The sequence below is a fragment of the Pinus tabuliformis genome, chromosome 8 (genome assembly GCF_031772625.1).
Source record: "Pinus tabuliformis cultivar Carrire ecotype Pingquan chromosome 8, CPIR1, whole genome shotgun sequence".
Classification (NCBI taxonomy): Eukaryota; Viridiplantae; Streptophyta; class Pinopsida; order Pinales; family Pinaceae; genus Pinus; species Pinus tabuliformis.
The window spans coordinates 1883018889-1883046065 of NC_142294.1; the positions used below are offsets into that span (position 1 = coordinate 1883018889).

Sequence of the window (27177 nt, forward strand, 5' to 3'; positions counted from 1 at the left end):
AATAATTTAAATTACAAGTCTGCCGATATATGCTTGTTTCCTTAACTAAAGTTGCGTACATACGCAGTATTTACTAACTGAAATAGCGTATACAAATCTGATTGTGAAATGAAAAATAATTGACCTGATAATACTAATTCACCCCCCCTCTCAGTATTATTTCCAACATGGATGTGGAGTTGGATGGTGTTGTAGGGTCGATCATCGTATTTACAAAAGCATGCGGTCGGCCAGTCTAGCGTTAAAAAGAGAGCGGTGAGGTTGTGGATGGCGTTGTAGGGCCGACCCGCCGAGTTGGATGGCACAGGGTGGGCCATGTTGAAGGTCAATCCGTGTTGAAGCCAAAGTTGTGAAACAAAACAAAAAAAGGATGAAGCCTGCAAATTGAATGCAACGAAACTGAGGTTGAGTTGTTGTGTGAGCTCCATGGAGGCGTTTGAAGAGCGTTGTTGGCATATTAAGTTGACCGTTGACCAAAGAAGGAGAGCTCGTTGTTGGAAAATGTTGTTCAGAAGCATGAATAGTTATTATAAAGGTATGTGATGCTTATGACATTGCCATTTGTGTGGGGAGCATAGACATTGCTAGGCATGTTCCAGATTAAGAACCATGGATCTCTAGTGCATTCAGGAGATGTGCAAGTATGGAACCGGTGAGTGAGCCGAGGGCATGTGAAGCCATTGTTTGAACAATGGTGTGTTCCCTGCTATGGACCGGCGTGGTGTGAAGGAGGCGTTGAGCCTTGTGCTATTGTGAAGTTGTTGCAGTCTTTCCAAACTACAGTTGAGTGGACCTGGCCGAGCTTCGAGAAGTGTGTGGGGCTGCATTTGAACTTGATCTACATGCCTGAAGAGAGTTGTAGATACTAAAGAGAGCTGACGACTACAAGGTTGTGCCGACGGTGATGCCTATGTGCCGAAGAGAGTTTCCAATGGAGTGTTGGAAGATAGGAGTGTCTACAACCGAGTGTATGTTGAAAAAGGTTGTGTTGACCATGACACCTGTGTGGTACAAAGAGTTTCTAATGGAGTGTTCGCAGATAGGAATGTTTGCAACCGAGCGTCTGCTGAAGAGGGTTGTTCCGACCGTGACACCTATGTTGCGCAAATAGTTTCCACTGGAGTGTTGGCAGATAGGAGTGTCTGCAACTAAGTGTCTGTTGAAGAGGGTTGTGCCGACCATGACCCCTATGTGGCGCAAAGAGTTTCCAATGGAGTGTTCGCAAATAAGAGTGTCTACAACCGAGTGTCCGCTAAAGAGGGTTGTGTCGACCATAACGCCTGTGTGGAATAGATCGCAGAGAGTTTCCAGTGGAGTGTTGGCAGATAGGAGTGTCTACAACACAATGTCCGTTGAAGAGAGTTGTGCTGTGTGAAACCAATAGCAAAATATGAAAGCCCCTTATCAAGTTTTTTTATGCAGTGTTGTAAGCCCTAACTGACACTAAAACCGGCAAGCACCTTAAAGTTTAGGTCGTCGTGATTAAGGAGAGGTTTCTTAGAATATTAATCATGCCGTCTATGATTGTTGATATGACAACAAGTCATCAATGGCAGTCAACAGGAGTCGACTAGCTTAAGTAAATAATAAAGACAATTGGTGGAATCCTTGTAGATTCTCTGGTTGTGCTTTTGTATAAATTGTCTTATCTATAATGCAATTGACAAGCTCACTTTGTGAGTTTCAACAAGTAGCTCACAACATTGGTAGTTGTGAATTTTGGCGAAGGCCCTAGCGGCTCTTCTCCTCTGAAACACTCGGTTCTTAAAAAAATTGCATCACAATTCTCAAGAGCGATGATGGTTGTTGAATCTTCTGTGAAGAACTATTGTGCAAAAGGTAGATTTCTCTCTTCTTTGTCCTCTGACTCCTTGAATCTTCATACTAGCTGCTCCACAGACTACGCATAGGCCTCACAAATCTGTCCGCACTGCAACTCTATTCGACAAAGCAACAGATTCTCACACAAAATAAATTTTCGCAACATAAATTTTTTGCGCTTTCAAATTCCAACACTCTACAAACTGACTCTAATACCAATTGCAAGAAACAAAACACCAGAAAAAGACAATAAATCGCAGCTACGGTTTCCAAATAACACGAAAGCCAAGAGTGAGATATCCGCATTTGGCTGAGCATTTCTATTTATAGCAAAATTGGCGTTAATTAGACCAATTAAATTATTGATTATGCTAGATGGTGCTGGGCCTTCACATTTGAATAAGCGAAGACGGTGTTCACCTTTCAAATCTGAGAAGTTGAGGCGGTGCTTACTGATGTAAATGCCATCCAAGGCAATGCAGTTGTGGAAATAATTCATAATAAAAAATAATATCAAGAGTAAGATTAGAATTTATTTTTACCCTTCTGTGGCAAATGCCATCCAAAGCAATGCGGTTGTGGAAATAATTAATAATAAAAAATAATATCAAGAGTAAGATTAGAATTTATTTTTATCAAAATATATATATAATTTTCATCGATTTACATATTTTTTTAATTAAAAAAACCCATATTCCTAATCAAACAAACCTATTAGTATAATTATTCAATGTAATTGCGATACCCGTCAACTCTTTGCTAACCAGTGTCAGTCTCAGCTCTCTGCTAACAGTGTCAGTCTCAATGATGCATGTTTCAAATTAATAACTATTAACATGAAAATTTGAAATCCATTGTTGTAATTATACGTCTTTTGAAGGCCATCCACTGAGACATTGTTTTATCTTGACATTGCAGGTTGAACATAACCATAAAACATCAAGCAAATGTATTACAAAGAGGAAAATTCCATTTCTCCTACGCCATTACAGTGCATGAGGGTCTTCATACATACCCACTTGGAAGGACTAAGCAAACATACATTTCTACCTCAGCCATCATAATATTACATTATATCCATCATGTCATTGAAAGAAAGGAAAACAAATTATCACTGAACACCAACAAATCTAATGGAGGAAGCAGCTCTTTCACGATCATGTGGATATACAGCATTCTGAATTCATTCCTTCCAACTTTCACTTTCCATTATTTTATACAATGGAGAGTTTAATTTCCATTTTGGGGATTGAATCTGTTTATATTTTTGCCACCACATAACAAAGCTGCTTTCTTCCAAGAAAACATCTGAAGAAATGCTGCGGTCCTGAATCATCTTGATCACATAGTTTTCAAACTTTTCAAGATTTTGGTGTGAGCCTTCTTTCAGATCTTTCAAAGCCTCTTCCACGTATGCCCAAAAGCATGAATCCTCACTGAGTGATGCTAGCTTTGTGCGACCTCTGTGACCTTCTGAACTGCGAGTTTTTTCACTCTCTTCAAACCATTTCTGAAGAATCTTATGACGAGTGGGTCTTCCATCGGAAAGATAGTTTCCATTGCCCTGAGAAGTGCGATAATAATATGCAATATCCAGAGGCTCAAAAAGTCTGCTATATGTATTGCCAGCATATATCCACTTCTTTCGGGATTGGAAATCACTAGGCAACTCGTGTTTCTGCCACATTTCAATAATTTCATCCCAAAACCCAGCGAGCTTTTCCCTTCGTAAATTAGCATTGATATCCTTCTTACCAAATTTTTCTTTAAAGGAATCATAATATACTTGGTTTGCCTTCTCACAAAGCTCTTTATACCACTCCAGCTCTGCCATGCTACACTGTGCTTTGCTTAATTTAACAGCCAGCTGGGAAGCATTTGTGTTATCCCTGTTTTCAATTTCTCTAGCTCTTTCAAAGGCAATCTGTGCAGCATCATTCTGCACAAAATTGACATTCCCGATTAATGATCACATTTCAAACTACCCATTTACATTACCAATTAAAGATCACATTTCAAACTACCCATTGGTATCAATTAATGTGCTTTAAAAAAAGAAAATAAAGATCAGAGGCGCAGATGAAGACACTGCTACTGTAATTTTTAATATTAAGGCTTACGCCGCAATAATAAGCTGTAAGCTAGAAAACATAGTATACATGAACTTTAAAACAAACCCAGAGGATGGAGACTCAAAGATAAATAACAAAGTACTCATTTTTTTAATAATTTGCATACGAACTTCAAAACAAGCTAAGGGATGAAAGGACATAAATAATAAGTTGCTCGGACTCTTTTTTTATAATTTGTTTATTGAAAAAACAGTTCATCAGATAGCAAGCTTGTGATATTGAGAAAAGTTCATTCCTGTCTTGGTTATGTAAGCCGAGCTGTCTTATCAAGCTTGAAAGTTATTAACAGTGAAAAATTGGTCAGTTGCTCTTGTCTAGAGGTCTTGTTAGCTGGAGATTTCGGGTCAACCTCATTAAGTGTATCAATCCACAGCTTGGTGCCAATTTTCATTGAGACTGGGAAGGTGGCAACAGAAATTGAACCCTTGTTCTATAATGAGCGGGTGGATATTGGTATATTTGGTTACAGATTCCCCTCTATTAATAAAGGGGAAGTCATATATATGATAAAGATGATTATAGTTTACTAAAACTGACTGTGGTTTCTCGGATATAAATTTAAATTAGTTATTTTCACTTACGAAGTTGTTCATAAGATTAAATATTTGAAAATTAAATTAGTTCAATGTTTTTGTAGGCTGAGTATTATAAGACAAGGTTTTTTAATCCTCTACTTTATTTGTTTTACAGATTCTTTCATGTTCTTTTACAGATTACAGATTCTTTCTTCCAGAGGTGTGATCTAGTCTAACACCTTAATTTCTCATCAAGATTGTGGGGATTTGTTCTTATTTTTTTCAATATTAGATTTTCCTGGGTACGATAATGAAAGATAATTTTCATCTTTAAATTTGGGGTTAATGATTTCTCTAATAATTTAACTTTCTATTATTCTTAGTTCAAGAGAATATTTTTCATCCTTACCTTAATCATCTACAGATTTTACAGATTCTTCAATTTAAATATATTCCAAGTCTTATCCAGCACACTTTTTCACAATGAAGCTCATGTTAATTTGTTTTCTAAATAATTTTAATCTTCTAAATCCAGGTTAATAGATTCTTTGTAGTTTAATTCAACTTTATACCCTCTTACAATATGCCCTAATGGTCTAACCAAGACACTGCATCTCTAGTCCAACCACTTTTGAGTTGTGAGTGAACTTTCACTACTATTTGAAGCAATAACTAAAGCCTCCCATTCTTATCTTAAGAATAAGATCATGGAGTAATAAAGCAAAATGAATGCAGGAGTAGAACACAATACAAGAGAGACACTGATATATGCGGTTCAGTCAAATGTGGGCTACATCCGTGGAGAAACAATCATTCCTTCATTTTATTTCATGATTCATTCAACAAAATGATAGGATACAACTTACAGCACATCTGCGACAACCTCCTCTTCATTCACTCGTAGTCTCATCTCTCAATTATAACACTCTCAACAATACACAACCATAATACAATGTCCTCGTAAAAAGAGAGTTCCTTTACAGGGACAAAAAAATTCCTAACATAACTTCTAAAGTTCTACCATTAGATCTGCAACCTAATGATGAATGGTTCAAATTGACTACAAAAATACAATATTTTACAAGGCATTTTTTTTTAATTCTCTTCTGGGGCGCTACCCCCAAACCTCCACCAAGGGAGGCTCCAAAAAATTGCCATTGCCCTCTCCCCCAACCCCGTAGCAATGGAAGTGGGGGGCAAGGCCCCCGACATCCCTTTATTAGGCATTGGGATCCAAACGTGGCTAGAACAAGACCTTTGAATCAGGAAGATAATCAAGCTCCACACTTGGAAACTGATCACAAAAACACCACCACTACTACACCTACTACGCTATGCTCCAACTTTGTACCTAGAAAGTTATTCATCTTTATTGTCATGCTTTAAGGCCAACTAAAATTGAGTAGGAACTCAATTTCTCCTTGGTTAATGCTTTCATTAACATGTTTACAAGATTATGGCTAGTGTGTATCTTTTATAGTGTCAATTGTCCATCTTCCAAAATTGATTATATGAAATGGTATGTAAGTTGTATATATTTAGCTTTAGAATGGAGGATGAGTTCTTCACAAGATGAATGGCACTCTAGTTGTCATTATAGATGGATGATATTCTCTTGCTTCTTTCCCAATTCCTCCATAAACCTCTGTAACCAAAGCATCTCTTTACTAAACTCTATAGCAACAATGTACTATGTTTCCATTGTTGAAAGTGCAACAACCTTTTGTAATTTCAAAATCAAACTTACTAATGTTCCACCCATTATAAAAATATACCTTGTGGTGTTCATCCTACTATCTATATCACCTGCTATATCTGAATCAACATATCCATGTAGAACAATGTTTGAACCTCTAAAGCATGATGCCTGAGTAGTAGTATCTCTCAAATACTTGAGAACCCACTTTACTACTTTTCAATGTTTTAGATTGTTCATACTTGTCAAATACCTAAAATTCCACTTTACTATCTTCCAATGTTCATTAGTTGGATTGTTCATATACCTCCTCACAACTCCCACTACATGTGCAATATCCAACCTTGTGCACACCATCAGATACATCAAGCTTCCAAACGTTGATGAATACAAAACTTTGGCCATGTAGTCTCTTTCCTCCTATGTCATGGGACACAACTCCTTAGAAAGTTTGAAACAATTGGTCAAAGGTGTATTAATTGGTTTCACATCTCGCATTTTAAATCTTTCAAACACCACCTATATGTAATCACATTAAGACTATTAGTTTACAATTTTTCCTAACTCTTGTTATCTGCATACCAAGGATTTGTTTTCTAGCACTTGTACCTATGATTGCAAATGAATTAGCTAATTTTCTTTTGAATACAATTATATTCTACTTGTTAGAACCTACAACAAGTGTGTCATCTAAATACAATAACAAGATAATATACTTACCATTATCTAGTCTTTTAAAATAAAGAGTGGTTAGAATGACATCTATTCTAACCTTATTCTATCGTAAACTAGTCAAATTTCAAATGCCACTACCTTGGAGCTTATTTTAGGCCATCCAAGCTCTTCTTCATCTACATAGTAGTTTCCCCTTTCCTTTGACCTCATAACCATATGGCTATTTCATATAAATCTCTTCCTCCAAATCTTTTCATCATCAAATTATACATCTTTCTTCTCTGTAAACCCCTTACAAGTCTAGTTTTGTACCTCTTTTTTCCTTTATCTTCTTCCTTCAACCTGTAAACCCATTTATTCTACACTGATTTTTTACCTACAAGCAACTAAACCAAGTCCCAAGTGTGGTTACGTATCAAAGAGTCCATCTCCTCTTCCATGCCTTGCTCCCTCTTGTTTTTAGTTTCTAACTTCTACTTTCATTGTTGCTTCATAATTTTTAGTTCACTAGAATCAATCAACAATACATAATATACAGAGGAGTGTCAAATTGGGGAGTTACTTAACCTGGAAGATCTTCTAACAACACTTGCAAGAATTTGAAGTAACTGCTACTATTGTTGTTGTTAAACGTTTTTATTTTTTGGCATCTCTGAATTTTTATTTTTTATTTTTTTGTGATTTCATCAAGCGCTACATATTATGTGTTTGTCTTTTCTCATTTTTTCCCTACGACTGTACATGACCTTCTCATTGAATGCCACGTCTCTATTCCTAAAGATTTTGTGATTTTCATAATCCCATAAGCCATAACCAAAATCATTAATTTCATATCCAATAAAAGCACACTTCTTGAATTTCTCTTCAAGCCTTTTTCCATTTTCTCTATCAATATGAACAAATGTTTCACAAATGAAAGTCTTTAAAAATGAGTAGTTTACCTTTTTAACTATCCATGTATCCTCTGGAATGCCATCATTCAAGGAACTTTAAGGCCTTCTATTTATTATGTAAACAACAATATCCAAAACATCTACCCGAAACAATAAGAGCAATCTTGTGTACAATCTCATACTCTCCTTGCACGCTCCATGATTGTCATATTAATTCTTTGTGACACACCACTGTATTTTGTTGTTGTTGTAACCACCTTCTATCTATGAATCCTATGGTATAAACAGTAACTATCAAACTCCTTATTGCAATATTTCCTTCATTATCTGACCTGAAATGCTTCAATTTATTTCCTGAATCATTGTTAACCAAAGATTTCCATTTCTTAAATATATCAGAGACAACATAATTTTTTCGAATGCAATAAAACCAAGTTTTCCTAGTCATATCATCTATAGAAGTAACATAATAATAAGAACCACCAAAAGATGAGACCAGTGTTGCAGGGGAGCGCCCCCCCCCCCCCGATCCCGCTCCCAATCCGCGCCCCAAGCGGGAGCGGGTCGGGAGCGCGCTCCGGGCAGGAGCGGGTCAAGAGCACGCTCCCGGTAAAAAAATTTGCACTTCCTGCCAAATCCAAGAGCGACTTCGGGAGCGTCGCTCCCATTGCTCCGGGAGCGAAATTTAAAGCCCGGGAGCGATCAGGGAGCGATCGAGCGGGTCAGGAGCGCGCTCTCGATAAAAAAATTTGCGCTCCCTGCCAAATCCAGGAGCGACTTCGGGAGCGTCGCTCCCGTCGCTCCGGGAGCGAAATTTAAAGCCCGGGAGCGGTCAGGGAGCGATCGCTCCCAGGCTTTAAATTTCGCTCCCGGAGCGATGCGCGCAGAGGCCAGGAGCAAATGCGTCGAAAAAAAAAAAATCGCGCGGCTTAAAAATCGATTTTTTTTTTATATAATGAGGGAGGGAGGGCTTTTATGAATCATTGTGACTTGAGTGAGACTGAGAGCAAGGAGTGAGACTGAGAGCAAGGTGCCAAGGAGCAAGGAGCAAGGAGTCTTGGACGCATTTGAGGTAGGTTAGCAATTTTTTTTTAATGTTTATTAATTTACTCCTAATTTCTAAATAAATAAATAAATTTTTCTCTATTTCGGTTTCCCATTGGGCCATTCCCATTCCCATTCCATTTTATTAAATTTTGCAGATTCAAAACTACAAATTTCAAACATCATGGTTATATTTCTTGGCATTTTCTTCTTCTTGGTTCCTTTTCTGGTTATTATGGTGTTGGAGAGTAGGAAAAGGAGGGTTCAAAATGAAGAAGGGGGACAAAGTGGATTTGATGAAAACCTCGGTGAGGAGGAGCTGGAGGAGGGTGAACATGATTCAGCAGCTGAAAAAACTAAACAAGACCAAACCCCATTGTGGAAATATGTTAACAGGCTTGAAGCAGGGAAAGGGGGTGGAACCACTAAATTTCAATGCCCCCCTTGCAACAATAATTACACAGGTTCATACACCCGTGCCAAAGAACACCTCTACGGGAAAATGCCATGGGATGGAGATAAACAAATAGGAATCAAAACTTGTGCACGTGTGTCAGCAGCAGATAGAGCCAAATACATAAGGGAAGAGGAGGAAACCCAATACAAATCTAAAAAATCAAGGGGTTTCTTTGAACCAAGCTCACAATCACAAGCACAAAGAACTCCTTCAGCGTCCTCCCAAGGCAGTGGATATGGAGGCACAGGGTCACCAGCTTTAAGGCGTAGAAGTTAGAACCATATCAGATTTCCTTGATGAAAGGTGTAGGAATGATGTGGATTCAAAAGTTTACAGGTTTCTCTATGCATGTGGGATACCATTCAATGTTCTTTGCTCACCTTATTGGCACGAAATGGTTTCTACCATAAATGATGCCCCTAAAGGATACAAGAGCCCTGGGTATGACAAGGCAGGAACTGTTGGACTTGATCATGAAAAAGCAAAAATATCACATTCTGTGAATAGAATGACAAGTTCTTGGACTGACCATGGGGTGTCCATTGTATCTGATGGATGGACAAATGTAAAAGGCAAGCCATTGATAAGTGTTCTTGTTGTGTCTGTTAGAGGTGCCATCTTTCTAAATGCATATGATTACTCAGAGAAGTTCAAGACCGGCATCAATATTGCAAAAGCATTACTTGAAACAATTGACCGTATTGGGTCATGCAATGTCATCCAAGTCATCACTAATAATGCTCCTAATTGTAAGTCAGCAGGAGCAATTATTGAGGATAAATACCCCAACATATTTTGGTCTGGGTGTTTGGTTCACAGATTGAACCTTTTGATGCATGATGTTGTTAAGAACAAAAATGAACAATACAAATGGATTGGTGATTTGTACAAGAAAGGCAAACAAATGATAAAATTTATTACAAATCATAGTAATACCCATGGCCTTTTCCGCAGTGTTGCGAGGACTAGATTTGGTAGCTATTACCTCACCTTCAGGCGCCTTTTGAAGGTATTGGCTAGCATGGCATCAAGTCCACACTGGCAAATATTAAAGGAAAGGGCTACAAATGCAGCTGACAGGCGAGGTTTTGAACTGGTGGAGGAGGCCACTCTTGATGGTATGTTTTGGGCACGTGTGAGGCAAGTATTGGATTTCACCAAGCCCATTTATCACATGATTCAGTTTGCAAATACAGATAAACCAGTGATTGGCGAGGTGTATGAGCAGATGGATACCATGTTGGGGCAAATAAAAGATATTGTTCATAACAATGATCCCGACTTGTGCAAACTGATTCACAATTGTATGTGTGTGCGGTGGAATAAACTTAATCTTCCACTACATTGCTTGGCGTATATCCTTACACCAAAATACTACTCTACATCTTGGTTGGGCCAACCTACACCAAGGGGTGGGGTTAGAACCAAACCCCATATAGATGAAGAGGTTTCTAAAGGATATTTGGAAGCATTAGAAAAGTTGATACCTGACAGGGAGGAATGTGCTAGTGTGCGCCTTGAAATAGGCAAATACTTTAGTGGCACTTGTTTGTTTGGTACCTTCCATGCAATGGAAGACAGAGATAGATTTGATGCTCTCACATGGTGGGAAACATATGGCGGCCATGGACTTTTGCCAAAATTGGCAAAAAAAGTTCTATCACAGGTTGTAAATACTTCTTCTACAGAGAGATGTTGGAGCACCTACAGCTTCATACATAATGTGAAAAGAAACAAACTCAATGAAAACCAGGCAGAAAGCTTGGTTTATGTGCACTACAACTTTAGGTTGTTGAGTCATTACTGTGATCGGGCTTATGAGGATCCAACATATAAAATCTGAGGCAACCACCCAGAGGATGACAATTTGGAGGATGGCACTATACATCTTGACGAACTGGAAGAGGAACTTATAAGGGAGGAAGATGAAGCAGCAGCCATGCCACCTCCACCATCCAGTAGCAGTGCTCGAGTTCCGAGTCTTGTTCCTTTGCTGTCGCCACCTCCATCTACACCCTCACGTGGAGGGCATGTGCCTTCCAGTTTTGGTCATCGATCTGTGCAGGAGTCTCCTAGAAGACCACCACGACCTGCTCATACATTAGACTCTCGTGGCAAGGGCCACATGCAGTAGTAGATAATAGATTTACAGTTTACTTGTCTTTTCTAGTTTCTATTAATTTTCATAACTGTTGAGTTTTGACTCTTGACTCTTTCATATCATAATGATATTTTTTGTAAACAATACATGACTGTGACGATGAAAGTTTGAAGTTTGAAGTTGGCAATTATAACTCATTGGTAATGATTTGAATTATGAATATGATGCTTCGTGAAAGTTGTTTCATATCATTTCATAATTCATTTTATAACATTTCATTTCATGTTAACAGTTAGATATTATTTCTTGTAATGGTTAAACTTAGCTTACAAGTACAACTTTGGTGATCAATGATGATAAATGTTATATATTGAATTTTCAATTTTGAAAGCTTGAAGTTGAAACTTTAAGATTGATGAATCATGATTCACGAGACTCAATATGTTGTAATATGTATGTTACTAACTTGTGGACATGGTTGATGAAGATTATAACTTCTAGATGATTGATGTGATATGGTTCAATGATCAATCTATGTTTTTTTATGTTTTTTATATCTAATTCATCATTCTACATGTTTTTGTTGACATATATGTATCAAAATATAAAATATATATATATTTTTAAAAATTCGCTCCCAAACCAGGAACTTTTGAAAATGTTGCTCCCGCTCCCCACTTTCACTCCCGTTCTCAAGTAACACTGGATGAGACGTAAGCCAATTCCCATACACTTGTATGGACCAACTCTAACTTCAGACTCTTTATTTTCTTCCCAACCCCGAGAAATCTCACTCCCTTTTGTTTTCTATAAACATAGTGTTCACAGAAATCCAAATTACCTAATTTTAATCCTAGCAATAAATTCCTTAAGTGGAGAATCTTCTTATTCTTCTCACTTACATGCTCGAGCCTATGATGCCATAACCATGTGCTTACTCTTGTAGAATCTAAACCAATAGAAAAGTTGACCATTACACCTTCTCTTCATTTTCTATTATTAGTGATCGTTTAGTGGCCTTCCATGAATTTTCTACAAATGTAAGTGTGTTGGAAATAGTACTGAGGAGGGGGGGTGTGAATCAGTATTATCAAGTCAATTATTTTTCAATTCAACCACAGATTTGTATACACTACTTTAGATAGAGAAACCAGCGTATATACGCAACTTCAGTTAAGGAAAACAGCGTATAACTCACAGACTTGAAATTTAATTATTCTTCAGGAGTTAATCTTAAATCAGTGTGTCAGAACCATATAGACATCAACCAGGAACAGAAAAATAGTGCAGACAGTCACACACAAGAACACGATATAAGGTGGAAACCCAATGTGGGTGAAAACCACCTGCTGCAATATGTCTCTATTTTCTTTCAATTAGAAACTTCTTTTTACAATGATTCTGTACTGGTGCAGTCCTTTACCAGTACGCAAGCTACAACCTGCAGAGGGTTACAACCCTCTCTCGTTCTCCAGTTTCTCCTGGAAGGGAGCTACAACCCCCTTTAGCTCTTGTACAGCAGTGGTACTAGTACGCAGGCTGCTACCTGCAGAAGGCTTCAACCTTCTCTTTCTTCCAGGGACCACGTTTCATCAATTTTCAAATTGGATCCACGAATAACATCAATCAAACATCAATTATATCTGCAACAATCAATCTTCTTTGTACAACCCAATATATAATCAATCAAACACTTCTCAGAATGCTGTAACCAGAAAAAGGGTAACAGTAACCAGACACCAATTCTGAACCCAGGACACTGCAGCAATAAATAGAAGCAGCTAAAGCATATTTCATGAAACATACGCTACTTCGCTATGTTGAAACCTGCGTACATACGCATCTGTATCACTGCCAACCAGCGTATACACTTCTGTGACTTACTGAACCTGCATGTATACGCGCCTTCGCTGCGCCGAACCTGCATACAGATCTATGAAAGACAAATTTCCCTTTTCAAGTATTCAAGCATTAATTATACCCAGATTTTCAAATTCATAGATCAATTCATGCGTCAAATACAATAGATCACAATCACACAAAGATACTACTATTCAAGCTTTGAGATTTGACCCATCAATAGAACTTATCCATCTTGTAGTGTTCAGGTTCCTCCTTGATTCAGATCCAGCAATGCACCATAACCAATCACCAGTGTTCCAGATCTTGCTCTTCTTAAGATATTCAATTCTTAAATCGATACCATTGCCAAATGATCTCCTTGCCATTTTATAGACTAGACCTTACTCAAACCATGGTCCAAAACCACTAAGAACCAATACCATGGACCCAATACTTGGGTTCAACACCTTGGATGCAATACCACGGACCAAAACCATAGGTTCAAATATGTCGGACTAAATACCATGGACCAAATATACCTTTTTCCACATGTACGCGCTTTTCTTTGCATGAAAGTGCGTGCATACGCATACGCACCTTTGGATTGGTGATACTGCGTGTATACGCGACTTTGCTGAGAGGAACCTGCGTATACCTTATTTTCTTCCATTCTGATTGCCTGAACTGTGATCTGCCACCTGAGAACGTTGCCATCAAGGACAACACCTGTGCCATAGTGCCAAACTTGTGTCATAATGCCAACAATCTCCCCCTTTGGACTTGATGGCAACCTTCCAACTTCAAAGTCATTCTCCCCCTTTGACATCAAGGGCAAAGGGTTATGCTCCCCCTGAGTACATGCTGAAATCTCTGCTCTGTTGTGCTGACCATGCTCCCCCTGACTGTAGGCAAGATCTGCAAAAAGATGTTCTTCAAGAAGAACCATGACTTATACATCATAAAAGACCTTCCTATCACCAAAAGACTCTATACAAACATCCATCACCCAACCAAGTGGGGATCATCCACCCAAACAAGTGGGGATACATCAGAAGTTTACATATGACAACCAAGTACATTACATCATTCATCCCAGGCATAGTGGGGAAACCAAAATAGGCCATTACATGACCTTGACAATAAAAGATATACATGACATAGAGACGAAAAATTTAGAGCAAGACTATGAAAGTCACCAATAACAAATATCAGCAGCATCATTATTCAGATCAGCAACCATGTTCTCCTTCTGCACCTGATCCACCTGAACCCAAAACAACTTGTGTACTCGAACCAAGAGCTTCTAATGTAATGCCAACAATGCATTATTAGAAGTTTATCTGCTCCCCCTGAACCTGTGCCAGATGGTCTCTGTCAAACCCATATCAGACTCTTTTCAACCAGAGTCTGTCCCCACTGATTTCCTTCAAACCACCATATACGCGACTGTATCTACATAAATCGGCGTATGTACGCAGATCCTCCTCATGCAACTCGTGTACAACCACATTTCTCTGAAACAGACAGGTTTCAACAGCAAGATGATGCATCAACTACCCCCAGCTTCTGTCTGAGGTATTCAAATGTCTCCCTGGGCAGTGGTTTGGTGAGAATATCAGCAACTTGTTCCTTGGAGGGAACATACTCCAATTTGACCTTTTGTTCCAGCACTTGTTCCCGGAGAAAATGGTACTTGATCGGTATGTGCTTAGTCTTTGAATGCATGACAGGATTCTTTGAGATACTGATAGCACTTGTATTATCACAAAAAATGGAGATAGGTGGAGTACAAGTGATTTGAAGATCTTGCAATGTTTGCATCATCCAAAGGAGCTGTGTGCAGCAAGATGCAGCAACTACATATTCTGCTTCAGCTGTAGATAAAGCAATAGAACTTTGTTTCTTGCTGAACCAAGATACTAATCTAGGACCCATGAAGAATGCACCACCACTAGTGCTTTTTCTGTCATCCACGCTTCCTGCCCAATCTGCATCTGTATATGCATGAAGTGTGAGATCTGTATCTCTAGGATACCATAAGCCATAGTTTTGAGTTCCTTGAAGATACTTGAAAATTCTTTTAACTGCCTGAAGATGAGTTTCCTTTGGATTTGCCTGAAACCTTCCAACTATTCCCACTGCATGCATAATGTCTGGTCGGGTACCTGTTAGATAGAGTAGACTACCAATCATGGATCTATAGGTTGGTTGATGTACTGCTGCCGATTCATCATTTGCGCTGAGGCTGCATCCTGTCACCATAGGGGTACATACTGGTTTCGAATCCTCCATCCCATATTTCTTCAAGATCTGCTTGAGATACTTGGTTTGTGATAGAAAGATGCCATCTTTGTTTTGTTGGACTTGTAAACCAAGAAAATATGTGAGCTCACCAAGCATAGAAATTTCAAACTCTTTCTGCATTACTAAGGAAAAATTTTGACTCATGTCTTCTTCATTGCTACCAAAGATGACATCATCAACATGCACAACAAGTATTAGCAACTTATCATTGTCAATTTTTATATAAAGATTGCTATCAGTTGATCCTTTTATAAAACCTTGTTGACGAAGGTATTTATCCAAGCGATAATACCAAGCCCTTGGAGCCAGTTTAAGGCCATAGAGAGCCTTTTTGAGTCTGCATACAAGTTTTGGATCATTTCCAAGGATAAACCCATCTGGTTGTTCAATATACACTTCTTCATCCAAGTCTCCATTTAGAAAAACAGATTTCACGTCCATTTGAAATATTTTGAACTTCTGAAAACTAGAGAGAGCAAGGAACATTCTGATGGCCTCAAGTCTAGCAACAGGAGCAAAAGTTTCTTCAAAGTCGATTCCTTCTTGTTGAGCATACCCTTTACAAACAAGTCTGGCTTTGTTTCTAATAACTTCCCCATTTTCATTCAACTTGTTTTTGAATATCCATTTTGTCCCTATGACATTCTTATCTTTAGGTCTAGGAACCAACTCCCAAGTGTTATTCTTTTCAATCTACTCAAGTTCTTCATTCATTGCCTTGACCTAGCATTCATCTTTGCATGCCTCTTTTACATTTTGTGGTTCGGTGGAGGAGAGCAATGCTAGATAGCTTGAAGCTTCTGAAATGGTTCTCCTTGTTTGTACACCTGCCTCTTTCTGCCCCAAAATTTGAGATTCTGGATGATTCTTCTGAACGTATCTGGATGGAGTCTTTTCTTCTATTCTTATTTGTTCTTCTGGTGCCTCATGGGTTTCTTCTTCATCATGAATCTGATTTGACGTTGGGGGATAGTCCTCATCATCTTCGAAGACTTCAGATCTTTCCTGTCTAGGGGTATTTTCTTCTTCATCAATCACTACATCAATACTTTCAATAATTTTTCCAAGTCTTTTATTGTAACATTTATATGCTTTGCTGTGGGGAGAGTAACCAAGGAGAATGCCTTCATCTGCTCTAGGTTCAAACTTGCCAAGATTTTCATCAGTCCTTTTAATGTAGCATTTGCTTCCAAAAATTTTGAAGTATTTTACCGTGGGAGTCTTACCATACCAAAGTTCATGAGGAGTCTGAGTGTTGTTTACCCGGACATTTGTCTTGTTAAGAATAGTTACTGCAGCAAATGCGGCTTCACCCCAGAAGGTTGCGGGAGTTCCAGATTCATCGAGCATAGCACGAGCCATTTGTTGAACCGTTCTGTTCATCCTTTCCACTACTCCATTTTGTTGAGGTGTCCTTGCAACAGAAAATTCCCTTCTTATGCCATGTTCTTCACAAAAATCGAAAAATTCATCTGAGGTAAATTCTCCTCCTCGATCAGATCTGAGGCATTTGATTCTGCGATTTGATTCGTTTTCAACCAAGGCTTTGAATGATTTGAACTTTTCGAAAGCTTCATCTTTATACTTCATGAGTCCTATCCAACACATCCTTGAAAAGTCGTCAATGAACAATATGAAGTACTCTTCACCTCGAGGTGACCTCTTCCTAGTCGGACCACATATATCAGTATGGACAAGTTCAAGTGGCCTGCTAGCTGATCCTTCCTTTTCAGGGAAATTAGTTTTGGTTTGCTTACCAAACTAACATGATTTGCATATTGTATTGTCTGGAATTCTGATGTCAGGAAGATCACGAACTGCCTGATATTTGCATGCTTTCCTTATCTGAGAGAAGCTAAGATGCCCCAATCTTCTGTGCCATAGCCAGTGTTCATCATTCTTGCTTAGATAGCATTGATGTTGTCCTTCTTTGAATATGTATAAATTATTTGGAGTTCTTATGCCTTTGATCACTGTTTTTCCTGTATCAAGATCACGAACACTACATCCATTTGATCGAAATATTACCTCAGTTCCTTGATCACACATCTGACTGACACTCAATAGATTATGTTTTAAGCCATCAACATACATAACGTTTCCAGCTTTGACCTTCTCTTTCAACTGAACAGAACCTTTACCTTTTATGAATGCAGGGGTGTCATTTCCAAATGAGACCTTCTTTTCCTTTTCTAAGGCACTATATGATTGAAGTTTTTCTCTATCACCTGTCATATGTTTCGAACATCCACTGTCAATGTACCATTGATTTTCCTGTCCTTCTGCATATAAGGCTATCCCACATCTTTCTGGTTGTGGTTCTTTCATTCTCCATGTTTTGGCATTTGAGGCTTGTTCCTTCTGAGTTGTCTGCCGAAACCTGCTCCTGCATTCAGAATCTTCATGACCGAAGTTGTTACAAATAGAACATTCTATTTCATTTTCAAGAGCAGAAAAGTTATTGTAGGTCCTTTTCATGATCCCAGTCATACTTCTTTGTTTTTGAGCTTCTCTAGTCATGATTGTCTTATAGGCAACACATTGAGCTGCTTTGTGACCAAAGTTATGACAAGAGAAACATTGGCCATTGAAGAAACTCCTGCGATTATCAAATCTACCATCCAAATGATTGTAGTTTCTATTGACATCCATTCTTGAGGCAAATTGAGAAGGTTTTACCTATGGCTAGTTGTAGCTTCTGTTCATCCTTAAAGTAGATTGCCCCCAATTTACCTGGTAGTCTTTGTTCATTCTTGAGGTAAATTGTCCCTGATTTACCTGGTGATCTTCATTGGGCCTTTGCTCATTTCTCCTTGCTGCATCAAGATAACTTTTGGAGGTGGATGGTTTCTGCGCTTGAGATGCTTCTTCATTATATCCCAGACCTGTCTTGATTTGTGGAGAACGCTGCACTTTGATAATCTCATCTAAAGTTTCAGATCCTTTAACAAATCTAAGATTAAGAGCTTTTGTTTTCTCAATCTCTTTTCTAAGTCCCACAATTTCACATTCTAACTTTTCATGATGTTTTTCCCTTTCAGCCAGTTGGAATTGCAGAGTATCAATAATCATATTTTTCTCTTCTAAACAAATTTTGAGTTTAGAAATCTCTTCATAAAGACCTTCTTCATCTATAGCATCCAAAAAATCATCATCTTCAAAAGCCATTAAAAGTCTATTATCATTACCTTGCTCATCTTCATCACTATTTGATAATCCATCACTGTCTTCATGCGTGTAATAGCTCTTCTTATTTACATTATGTTTTCTGTTCCATCTAACAGGTTCCTTACCTTTGTCTATTTTATCTTTATGAGGACATTTTGCAGCATAATGACCGACTCTTCCACAAGCAAAGCATTTGAAAGGCAGCTTACCTCTGAATCTTCCAGTTCCCCGTTGAAGGTTCTTGACAAAATTTGATTCTTCCTCTTCTTCTGACATATGTCCTGACTCATAGTAATCTCCTTTTCCTGAAGCCTTGAATGCAGCTTCTCTCCTGTCTGATGGTCCTCCTTTCCTCATTTCGTAAGCAGTTAGAATTCCGTGCAGCTGTGACATGGTAAGGCTCTGTAGATTCTGTTTTTCTTCTATTGCAGAAACTTTTGATTCAAACTTAGAAGACAAAGATCTTAGAACCTTTTCAACCAAAACAACCTCTTTTATTTCTTCACCCAAGTTTTTCATACAATTAACAATCTCATCTATACGTAGGAAATAGTTAGCCACACTTTCATCATTGTGCATTCTGAGATTTTCATACTGAATTCTGAGAGTTTGAAGTTTTGCTCGTTTTACCTGTTCATCTCCTTCATAGCTCAGAACGATCTTGTCCCATATTTCTTTTGCGGTTTTGAGCTGCATAACCTTGACAAATTCTGTTTGAGATAGACTCCCTAATAGAGTATTGACAGCCTTTGCATTTGTTTCATACTGCTTCTTACCAGCCGGATCTGTAGGAGTTGCTGATGGAAATGTGTACCCTGTATCTATGATATCCCAGACTTCTGTACCAAGAGATTGAAGATAGGCTGTAATTCTTACCTTCCAATAGACAAAGTTGGTCCCATCAAAAATTGGTGGCCTGATCGATGCTTCTCTCTCGTAGTTGCTCATGATGATAGATCTTCCTTCAAGCGATCAAGCTTCTTCAAAAGGACCTGCTCTGATTCCAATTGTTGGAAATAATACTGAGAGGGGGGGTGAATCAGTATTATCAAGTCAATTATTTTTCAATTCAACCACAGATTTGTATACGCTACTTTAGTTAGAGAAACCAGCGTATATACGCAACTTCAGTTAAGGAAAATAGCGTATAACTCACAGACTTGAAATTTAATTATTCTTCAGGAGTTAATCTTAAATCAGTGTGTCAGAACCATATAGACATCAACCAGGAACAGAAAAATAGTGCAGACAGTCACACACAAGAACACAAGATATAAGGTGGAAACCCAATGTGGGTGAAAACCACCTGCTGCAATATGTCTCTATCTTCTTTCAATTAGAAACTTCTTTTTACAATGATTCTGTACTGGTGCAGTCCTTTACCAGTACGCAGGCTACAACCTGCAGAGGGCTACAACCCTCTCTCGTTCTCCAGTTTCTCCTGGAAGGGAGCTACAACCCCCTTTAGCTCTTGTACTAGCAGTGGTACTAGTACGCAGGCTGCTACCTGCAGAAGGCTTCAACCTTCTCTTTCTTCCAGGGACCACGTTTCATCAATTTTCAGACTGGATCCATGAATAACATCAATCAAACATCAATTATATCTGCAACAATCAATCTCCTTTGTACAACCCAATATATAATCAATCAAACACTTCTCAGAATGCTGTAACCAGAAAAAGGGTAACAGTAACCAGACACCAATTCTGAACCCAGAACACTGCAGCAATAAACAGAAGCAGCTAAAGCATATTTCATGAAACATACGCTACTTCGCTATGCTGAAACCTGCGTACATACGCATCTGTATCACTGCCAACCAGCGTATACGCTTCTGTGACTTACTGAACCTGTGTGTATACGCGCCTTCGCTGCACCGAACCTACGTACAGATCTATGAAAGACAGATTTCCCTTTTCAAGTATTCAAGCATTAATTATACCCAGATTTTCAAATTCATAGATCAATTCATGCGTCAAATACAATAGATCACAATCACACAAAGATACTACTATTCAAGCTTTGAGATTTGACCCATCAATAGAACTTATCCATCTTGCAGTGTTCAGGTTCCTCCTTGATTCAGATCCAGCAATGCACCATAACCAATCACCAATGTTCCAAATCTTGCTCTTCTTAAGATATTCAATTCTTAAATCGATACCATTGCCAAATGATCTCCTTGCCATTTTATAGACTAGACCTTACTCAAACCATGGTCCAAAACCACTAAGAACCAATACCATGGACCCAATACCTGGGTTCAACACCTTGGATGCGACACCACGGACCAAAATCATAGATTCAAATATGTCGGACTAAATACCATGGACCAAATATACCTTTTTCCACATGTACGCGCTTTTCTTTGCATGAAAGTGCGTGCATACGCATACGCGCCTTTGGATTGGTGATATCGCGTGTATACGCGACTTTGCTGAGAGGAACTTGCGTATACCTTATTTTCTTCCATTCTGATTGCCTGAACTGTGATCTGCCACCTGAGAACGTTGCCATCAAGGACAACACCTGTGCCATAGAGCCAAACTTGTGTCATAATGCCAACAAAGTGTACAACCTTCACTTCTCAACTACCCCGTTGAAATTAAATTTCCCAAATCAAGAATGTGCCTCATCTCTTTCAACATCCATTGGTTTCCATTCTGTAATTTTATCTAATATCATACCATTTCCAACAATTATATGGTTCATCATCACCCAAATAAACCTATCCAAAATCACCTTGAACATAGTCTTTAAACTACTTCCTGTGGGGTGTGTCATGAAATGAGCCTAAGTCTAACACCCAAGAATCAGCAATATTATCTAACAAAAGGATTAAAGCATCTTGCCAACAGCAACTGCTACATTTGCCTCTAGTTATTCTCCTATTGTCCATCTCCTTATTTTCCTTTTTGAGACCAACAATCTTTCTTTGGGTGTCATTTTTCCTACTGGTCTAGCACTCCATCTTCCCTCTAGATTTGGATAGGCCATTCTTAGATTTCCCACAATTCCTCGAGCTCTTTCCTCTACTTTTGTCTTCACTTTTTCTCCAAAATCAAAACATTACCTGATGCCTCACTTTTTCATCTCCTTGTTTTCCTTTCTGAGATCAACAGTCTTTCTTCAGGTATCCTATTTGCTACAATTCCAACAACCAAACTTCTTTCTAGATTGGGATTACTCATTCTTAAACTTCCCACGATTCCCTAGGCTCTTTCCTCTACCTTTTTCTTCCCTTATTCTCTGCAATCAAAGCATTACCTAATGTCTCGCTTGTAATTTTCCATCACATTTCCTTGCTAAGGATAACACCAACAACATCATCAAAAACTTTAAAGTGCTTGAACCAAAGAAAAAATTACACACAACCATGACAAGTCATTACAACTTTCTATCAATTAGCACAAAATCAAAAGAGCACTAACCTCATCATCAAGTTTACTCCTAGAAAAATTAATTAACTAATGACTGTGTTAAACTCATTTAAATTATCAACAAAATATCTACCTTCCAACATTTTCATATTAAAAAATACTTCATGAGAAATACCTTATTGGAGGTTGAAGCTTTTTCATACAGTTTAGCGAATGCCTTCATCAAACTCCATTTATTTTCTTTTGATATGTTGAAAACCATTACTACTGCCATGAAAAATTGTATTGTTCCTAGTGCCTTTCTATCAAGAACCTCCTACTCTTCATCTTCCATAGTAACCAACTTCTTCATTATTCTGCCCAATGGTAGAAAAGATCCTTCTAATATAGATATTCCTCCATTTGCATCTTCCATAAATGCTAGCATTGGTCATTAAACTTCTCAACCCTAAACTTCTTCCACCACTGCTCTCACTCAAACCAAGAACCCTCCTTTCCTACAAGTTTATTAGCCAAGTAAATCTTCAACTCTGATACCAATTGTTAGAAATTAGATCATAGACCCAAAATGAATGCAAAAATAAAATACAAAAGAGCACAATACAAGTGACACCAATATACATAGTTCACCCAATGTGAGTTACGTCCACCGAGAAACAATCAATGTTTCATTTTATTCCATCCAGGAAAAGGAAGAGATACAACCTACAACACATCCCTTGTAACCTCCTCTCCACTCTCTCATAACCTCCTCTCTCAATCACAACGCTCTCTCAACAATACACAACTGTAATATAATGTCCTCAAAAAAGAGGGTTTCCTTCTAGGGAAAGATAACCTAACATAATTTTTACCATTAAATCTACAATCTAATGATGAATGGTCAAGATTGACTACAAAATTACAATATTTTATAAGGAATTCTTCTAAAAATGTTTCTATTCGAGAATATTGCCCTTGAACTCTCAGTGGGGGGGCTCCAATAAATGGTCATCACCTTCCTTAAACCCCCTAACAAAAACACTGGAAACTCCCATCAAAAACTGGCATCCAAATATGACTAAAATAAAACCTTTGAATCAAAAGGCAATCAAGCCCACAACCAATATATTCATGCTAATTAGCTTGTGCTTATAAGCTAAGTTCCTAATCATAGCCTTACTCTCAATGGGTAGAATCCCAACCTCTAAGAGGAGGACATGGTAAGATGCATTATGCTTATTTTAAGTATATTATTATTGTTGCTAGATTTCCCTCCAAATTTATTTGAAACGACTACAAACCTTTTAGAAAAACAATGAGGTAACAAGGGTGTTGAGAGTAACTTTGTTTTTTACCAAAACCAAAATTATGGAACTCTCATTCTTCTTAAGACAGTATGTTTTCCAACCTCTTAATTTTTTTTCAGTATTAAAGTTTTAATTTAACTTGTGATAAAAATCAATTCCTAGATAGGGACTTCTTCCAACTTGCTAATGTCATAAACAAAATCAGGGTATCTAATTTTCTTTAACTTAGTGATCACATTACCCTTGTTTTATCTATATACACTTATCCCATTATTAATACAAAATTCTTTGAGAATTTCAAGCTGCTTATCAAGATCTAAGAGATACCTTACTAAAAAGACAAAATCTTTTGCATATAAGAAAATGATTAATCCTACCAATGTCATGTCTCTACAACTGGATACTTCCAATAACTTTAACTTGTTAATATATTAATCAAAAATAATGTGATAAAACACACCTTACTTAATCCATATTATACAATTAATTTACTTATTAATAATCTTATATAAAATAATATTTTTTCTAAAAAAATATTTTTATAGCCTAATATATCAAAAACTCTTTTTAAAATAAACTACACAATATCCCAACCATCCAAAAAAAACAACAACCTCATTGCCTCAGCATTATAATATAATGTAACACAAACTTTTTTTTAAATAAACCACAATATCCCAACGATTAAAAAGAACAAAAAACAACCTCATTGCCTCAACAATAAAACTAAAAGTAAGGTCAATTATTTTGCCACAACTTTCAAACTACAAACTAAATTTTTATCTATCTGAAAAAGAAAAACCAAAATAACTACAAACTAATTTTTTATCTATCTGAAAAAAAAAAAACCAAAATAATCCTATAAATATGGAATTCTATTTTAAAAATACTTCTAAAATAATCCAATAATACGTTCACTGGCATAGTACATAATACATATTTCTAACATTAAATTAATAAAGAAAAAAATAAAATGATTTCATAATATGAAACTATATTTTGAAAATACCTTTAAAATAATTCATTATGCAAAACACTGAGATAATCCATAAATGATAATACATATAATACCTACTACATAGATCTTTGCTATAGTGCATAATTCTAGGTAAATGGAAAACAAAAGCATTTATCTGCACAACAAAAACACTAAATATACATTTAATTTCACAACAGAAACAAAACACACAAGTAATTTTCTTCTTCTTCTTTTATATTTTGATTTAAAAACTATTTGAATATTACCTGAGCTCCAACGCCAATAGCGTCCAATGCTAATGAGATACCCATCTTGAAAGAAGATTCTGAAGTGGACGTCAGTATTCCTCTCCCTCTTACGGAGTTTTGTATGATGTCCTTCAAAACAGAGCCATAGCGTATGTGCTCCTGTACAGTTTCATCAGAAGATTTTTCATGACTTTGCATCGTTAAATGAAACGTTCCCCAAACTGTCTCAGAGTTTATAATACATGCTGCGCCATTACTTGAGCAAAACAGGTAAGCACCAAAAGGTCTGTATGGGCTTCTATAGGTAACCCCATCTAACTCCTTGAGGGAGTGAAGAAGAGCTGTATAAGCATCCTGAATAAAGTAATCAGAGGCATCTTTCCTGGCCTTGGTCATTATGCCATTCCAATAAGGCAAAAGAGTATTCAAGGGCACAGTAATTGACTCTAATGGTGCAAGGAGAATCTGAGGGGCAATACCATGCTTGGAAACCACATGGCAAAAGTTGCCTGTCCAATTCTCACGGCCAACTGCTTCGGCAAGTCTTACATCTCCCACTAAAGGGCAACCAAATGTGATACATAAAGGAAAGCTTTGCTTTAGCCTCTTTCCCAGTACCCACAGTGTGGCCAATGTTGCAAGTGATCCTCCTAAGAAATGACCGACAAATATAACAGGTTTGACTTTCATACAAATCTGCAGCTGGTTAACCATGAAATATGTCAACAATGCTACTGTTCCTTTGAATTTCAAAACTTTCATCCCTAATAAGTGAAGAAGCAAACCCTCTTTTTATGAATTTAAGGTTTCTAATAAGCAAAGATGTAAACCCTCTTATATGAAATTAAGGTTACTTTGTCGTTACAGACAGAGCAATTTACCTTTGCTTCTAAATCTGTATTCTCCATAATATGCAGGAACAGCTTAAGAGCTCCCTGATGGACACAGGCTGGTTGATCATCTTGACCTTTGAGGCAACCAGAGAAGGTCTCATTTCCAGTTTGGATATTTCCCTCTCCATATTGGCTCCCTTCCTCAATGAAATATTCTATTCCATGAAACGATGGGAACGCAACATATATAACATCTTCATCCTCACGCAGAGTAAAGCTCTCCGGACAATTTTCGCAAGCACGAAGCAACTCTTTCCAAGCCTTGGACAGCAACTCACCTGAAGCAAGAAAAGTTGCGATCTCCTGATCAACAGTGAACCTGCAACAACATTTATGTAAATTAGGACCATATGGGCATCTGAGAAAAGAACCCTCTCAATTTCTTATCGTGTGCATAAAATATGTGGCATTTGCAAAGTTTTGCAATTCAAGATATGGACAACTAACAAGTCAAGATATGGGGTTTAATACTCGGCAGCTCTGTTGGTAGCTTTGTGCCTTTATGTTTATATGCCAGGGTTTACCTGGTATGCTTATAGACCAGGGTTTACCTGGTTTGTTATGGTTGGATATCTGGTCTTGGGCATTGGACAGATACACCCTTTTCTAAGGGTTAGCTGCCATTATACTGTTCAATCCAAACACGCATTGAACCTACAATCCTTCCGAAGGGTTCAAGAAAAAATAATTTGAAATGTAGAGCACTCCATGACTAATAGGCACTGATGTTATGACTGTGACTTTGGTAGGTCGACACAAGCAACTTAAACTCAAACCCATCAAATTTCAGACCAAAACTAAAAGAAAATTTCACCCAGGAATTTGTTTTCTTGTTTCAGTATAATCCCATAAAACCTCGAAGCAAAACTGTCTTAACTACTTCAAACAAATCCAAAAATTTTCCCAAACCCACCCTAAACTTACTCTAAAACTTCAACCTTCATCCAAGATACTTCCAAGTTCCTACTAAAAACCAATTCTTCACCTACGAAGCCATTCAAAATTGACACAAAATACTTTCAAAGTTTCACACAGAAAAGCCTTTATCAAAACGTAAAGCAAACAACTATCTCCTGCAAAATAAAAGGATCTTCCAAGTTCATCCTTACTCTGCAGTAGACGATTCCGGGGTCATCGTCTGCTATTGTTGCTGGATTTGTTTCACGATGGTGTTCGATCAAGAGCTGACATTTACTCGCGACAAATTTTCCTAAAAATGCATATGGCAGTCTTGGCTTTACTTGGAAAAAAGGACGGACAGAGCCCAGCAATATACTGGAAAAAACGCAGAAAACGCGAAGAACTTTCTTCAAACGTCGATGTCAATACACTTAAACATCTAATTTTATGAAGTGAATACACTTCTTACAACCATTGCAAATAGAGTTTGTGTGGGGACTGGTTTATCGAATTGTTTTTTCAAACTCCATTTCCCCCTTGACTTTTACTTTTTTTCAATAATTTTCTTACAATTTATCACTATGGTTCGGTCAAGCCTTTGGTTATTTAATTATCCTCGAAGCTAATATTTTATCTATCCATATTTATTGGATCCTCATAATTTTGACTTTTAGCTTTTCCAACCATTTTCTTACAATTTATCACTATGGTTTGGTGAAGCCTTTGGTTATTAGTCCATTTTCCATAAATTTATTATTTATTATATCATAATATATCTTATTGTTTATTTATTTTTTAATATATTTGAATTTTATTATTAATATTGTAGTTTTGATTTTA

General features: G+C 37.6%; 1 protein-coding gene across 2 annotated transcripts; it reads right to left on the minus strand.

Annotated features, from left to right (window-relative positions):
* Positions 1-2652: 2652 nt before the first annotated feature.
* On the minus strand, positions 2653-26787 carry LOC149243919 (lipase-like PAD4). Of its 2 annotated transcripts, none has more exons than XM_089374659.1 (4): positions 26547-26787; positions 25426-25756; positions 24563-25240; positions 2653-3760 (listed from the first exon to the last, which is right to left on the minus strand). In XM_089374659.1, the coding sequence occupies exons 1-4, from the start codon at positions 26570-26572 to the stop codon at positions 3005-3007; spliced, it is 1791 nt and encodes a 596-aa protein (XP_089230785.1). In that variant the 5' UTR covers positions 26573-26787; the 3' UTR covers positions 2653-3004. The 2 variants fall into 2 exon arrangements, with proteins under 2 accessions (XP_089230785.1, XP_089230784.1); XM_089374658.1 differs by having other exon boundaries at positions 24563-25246; positions 26547-26786.
* Positions 26788-27177: the final 390 nt, after the last annotated feature.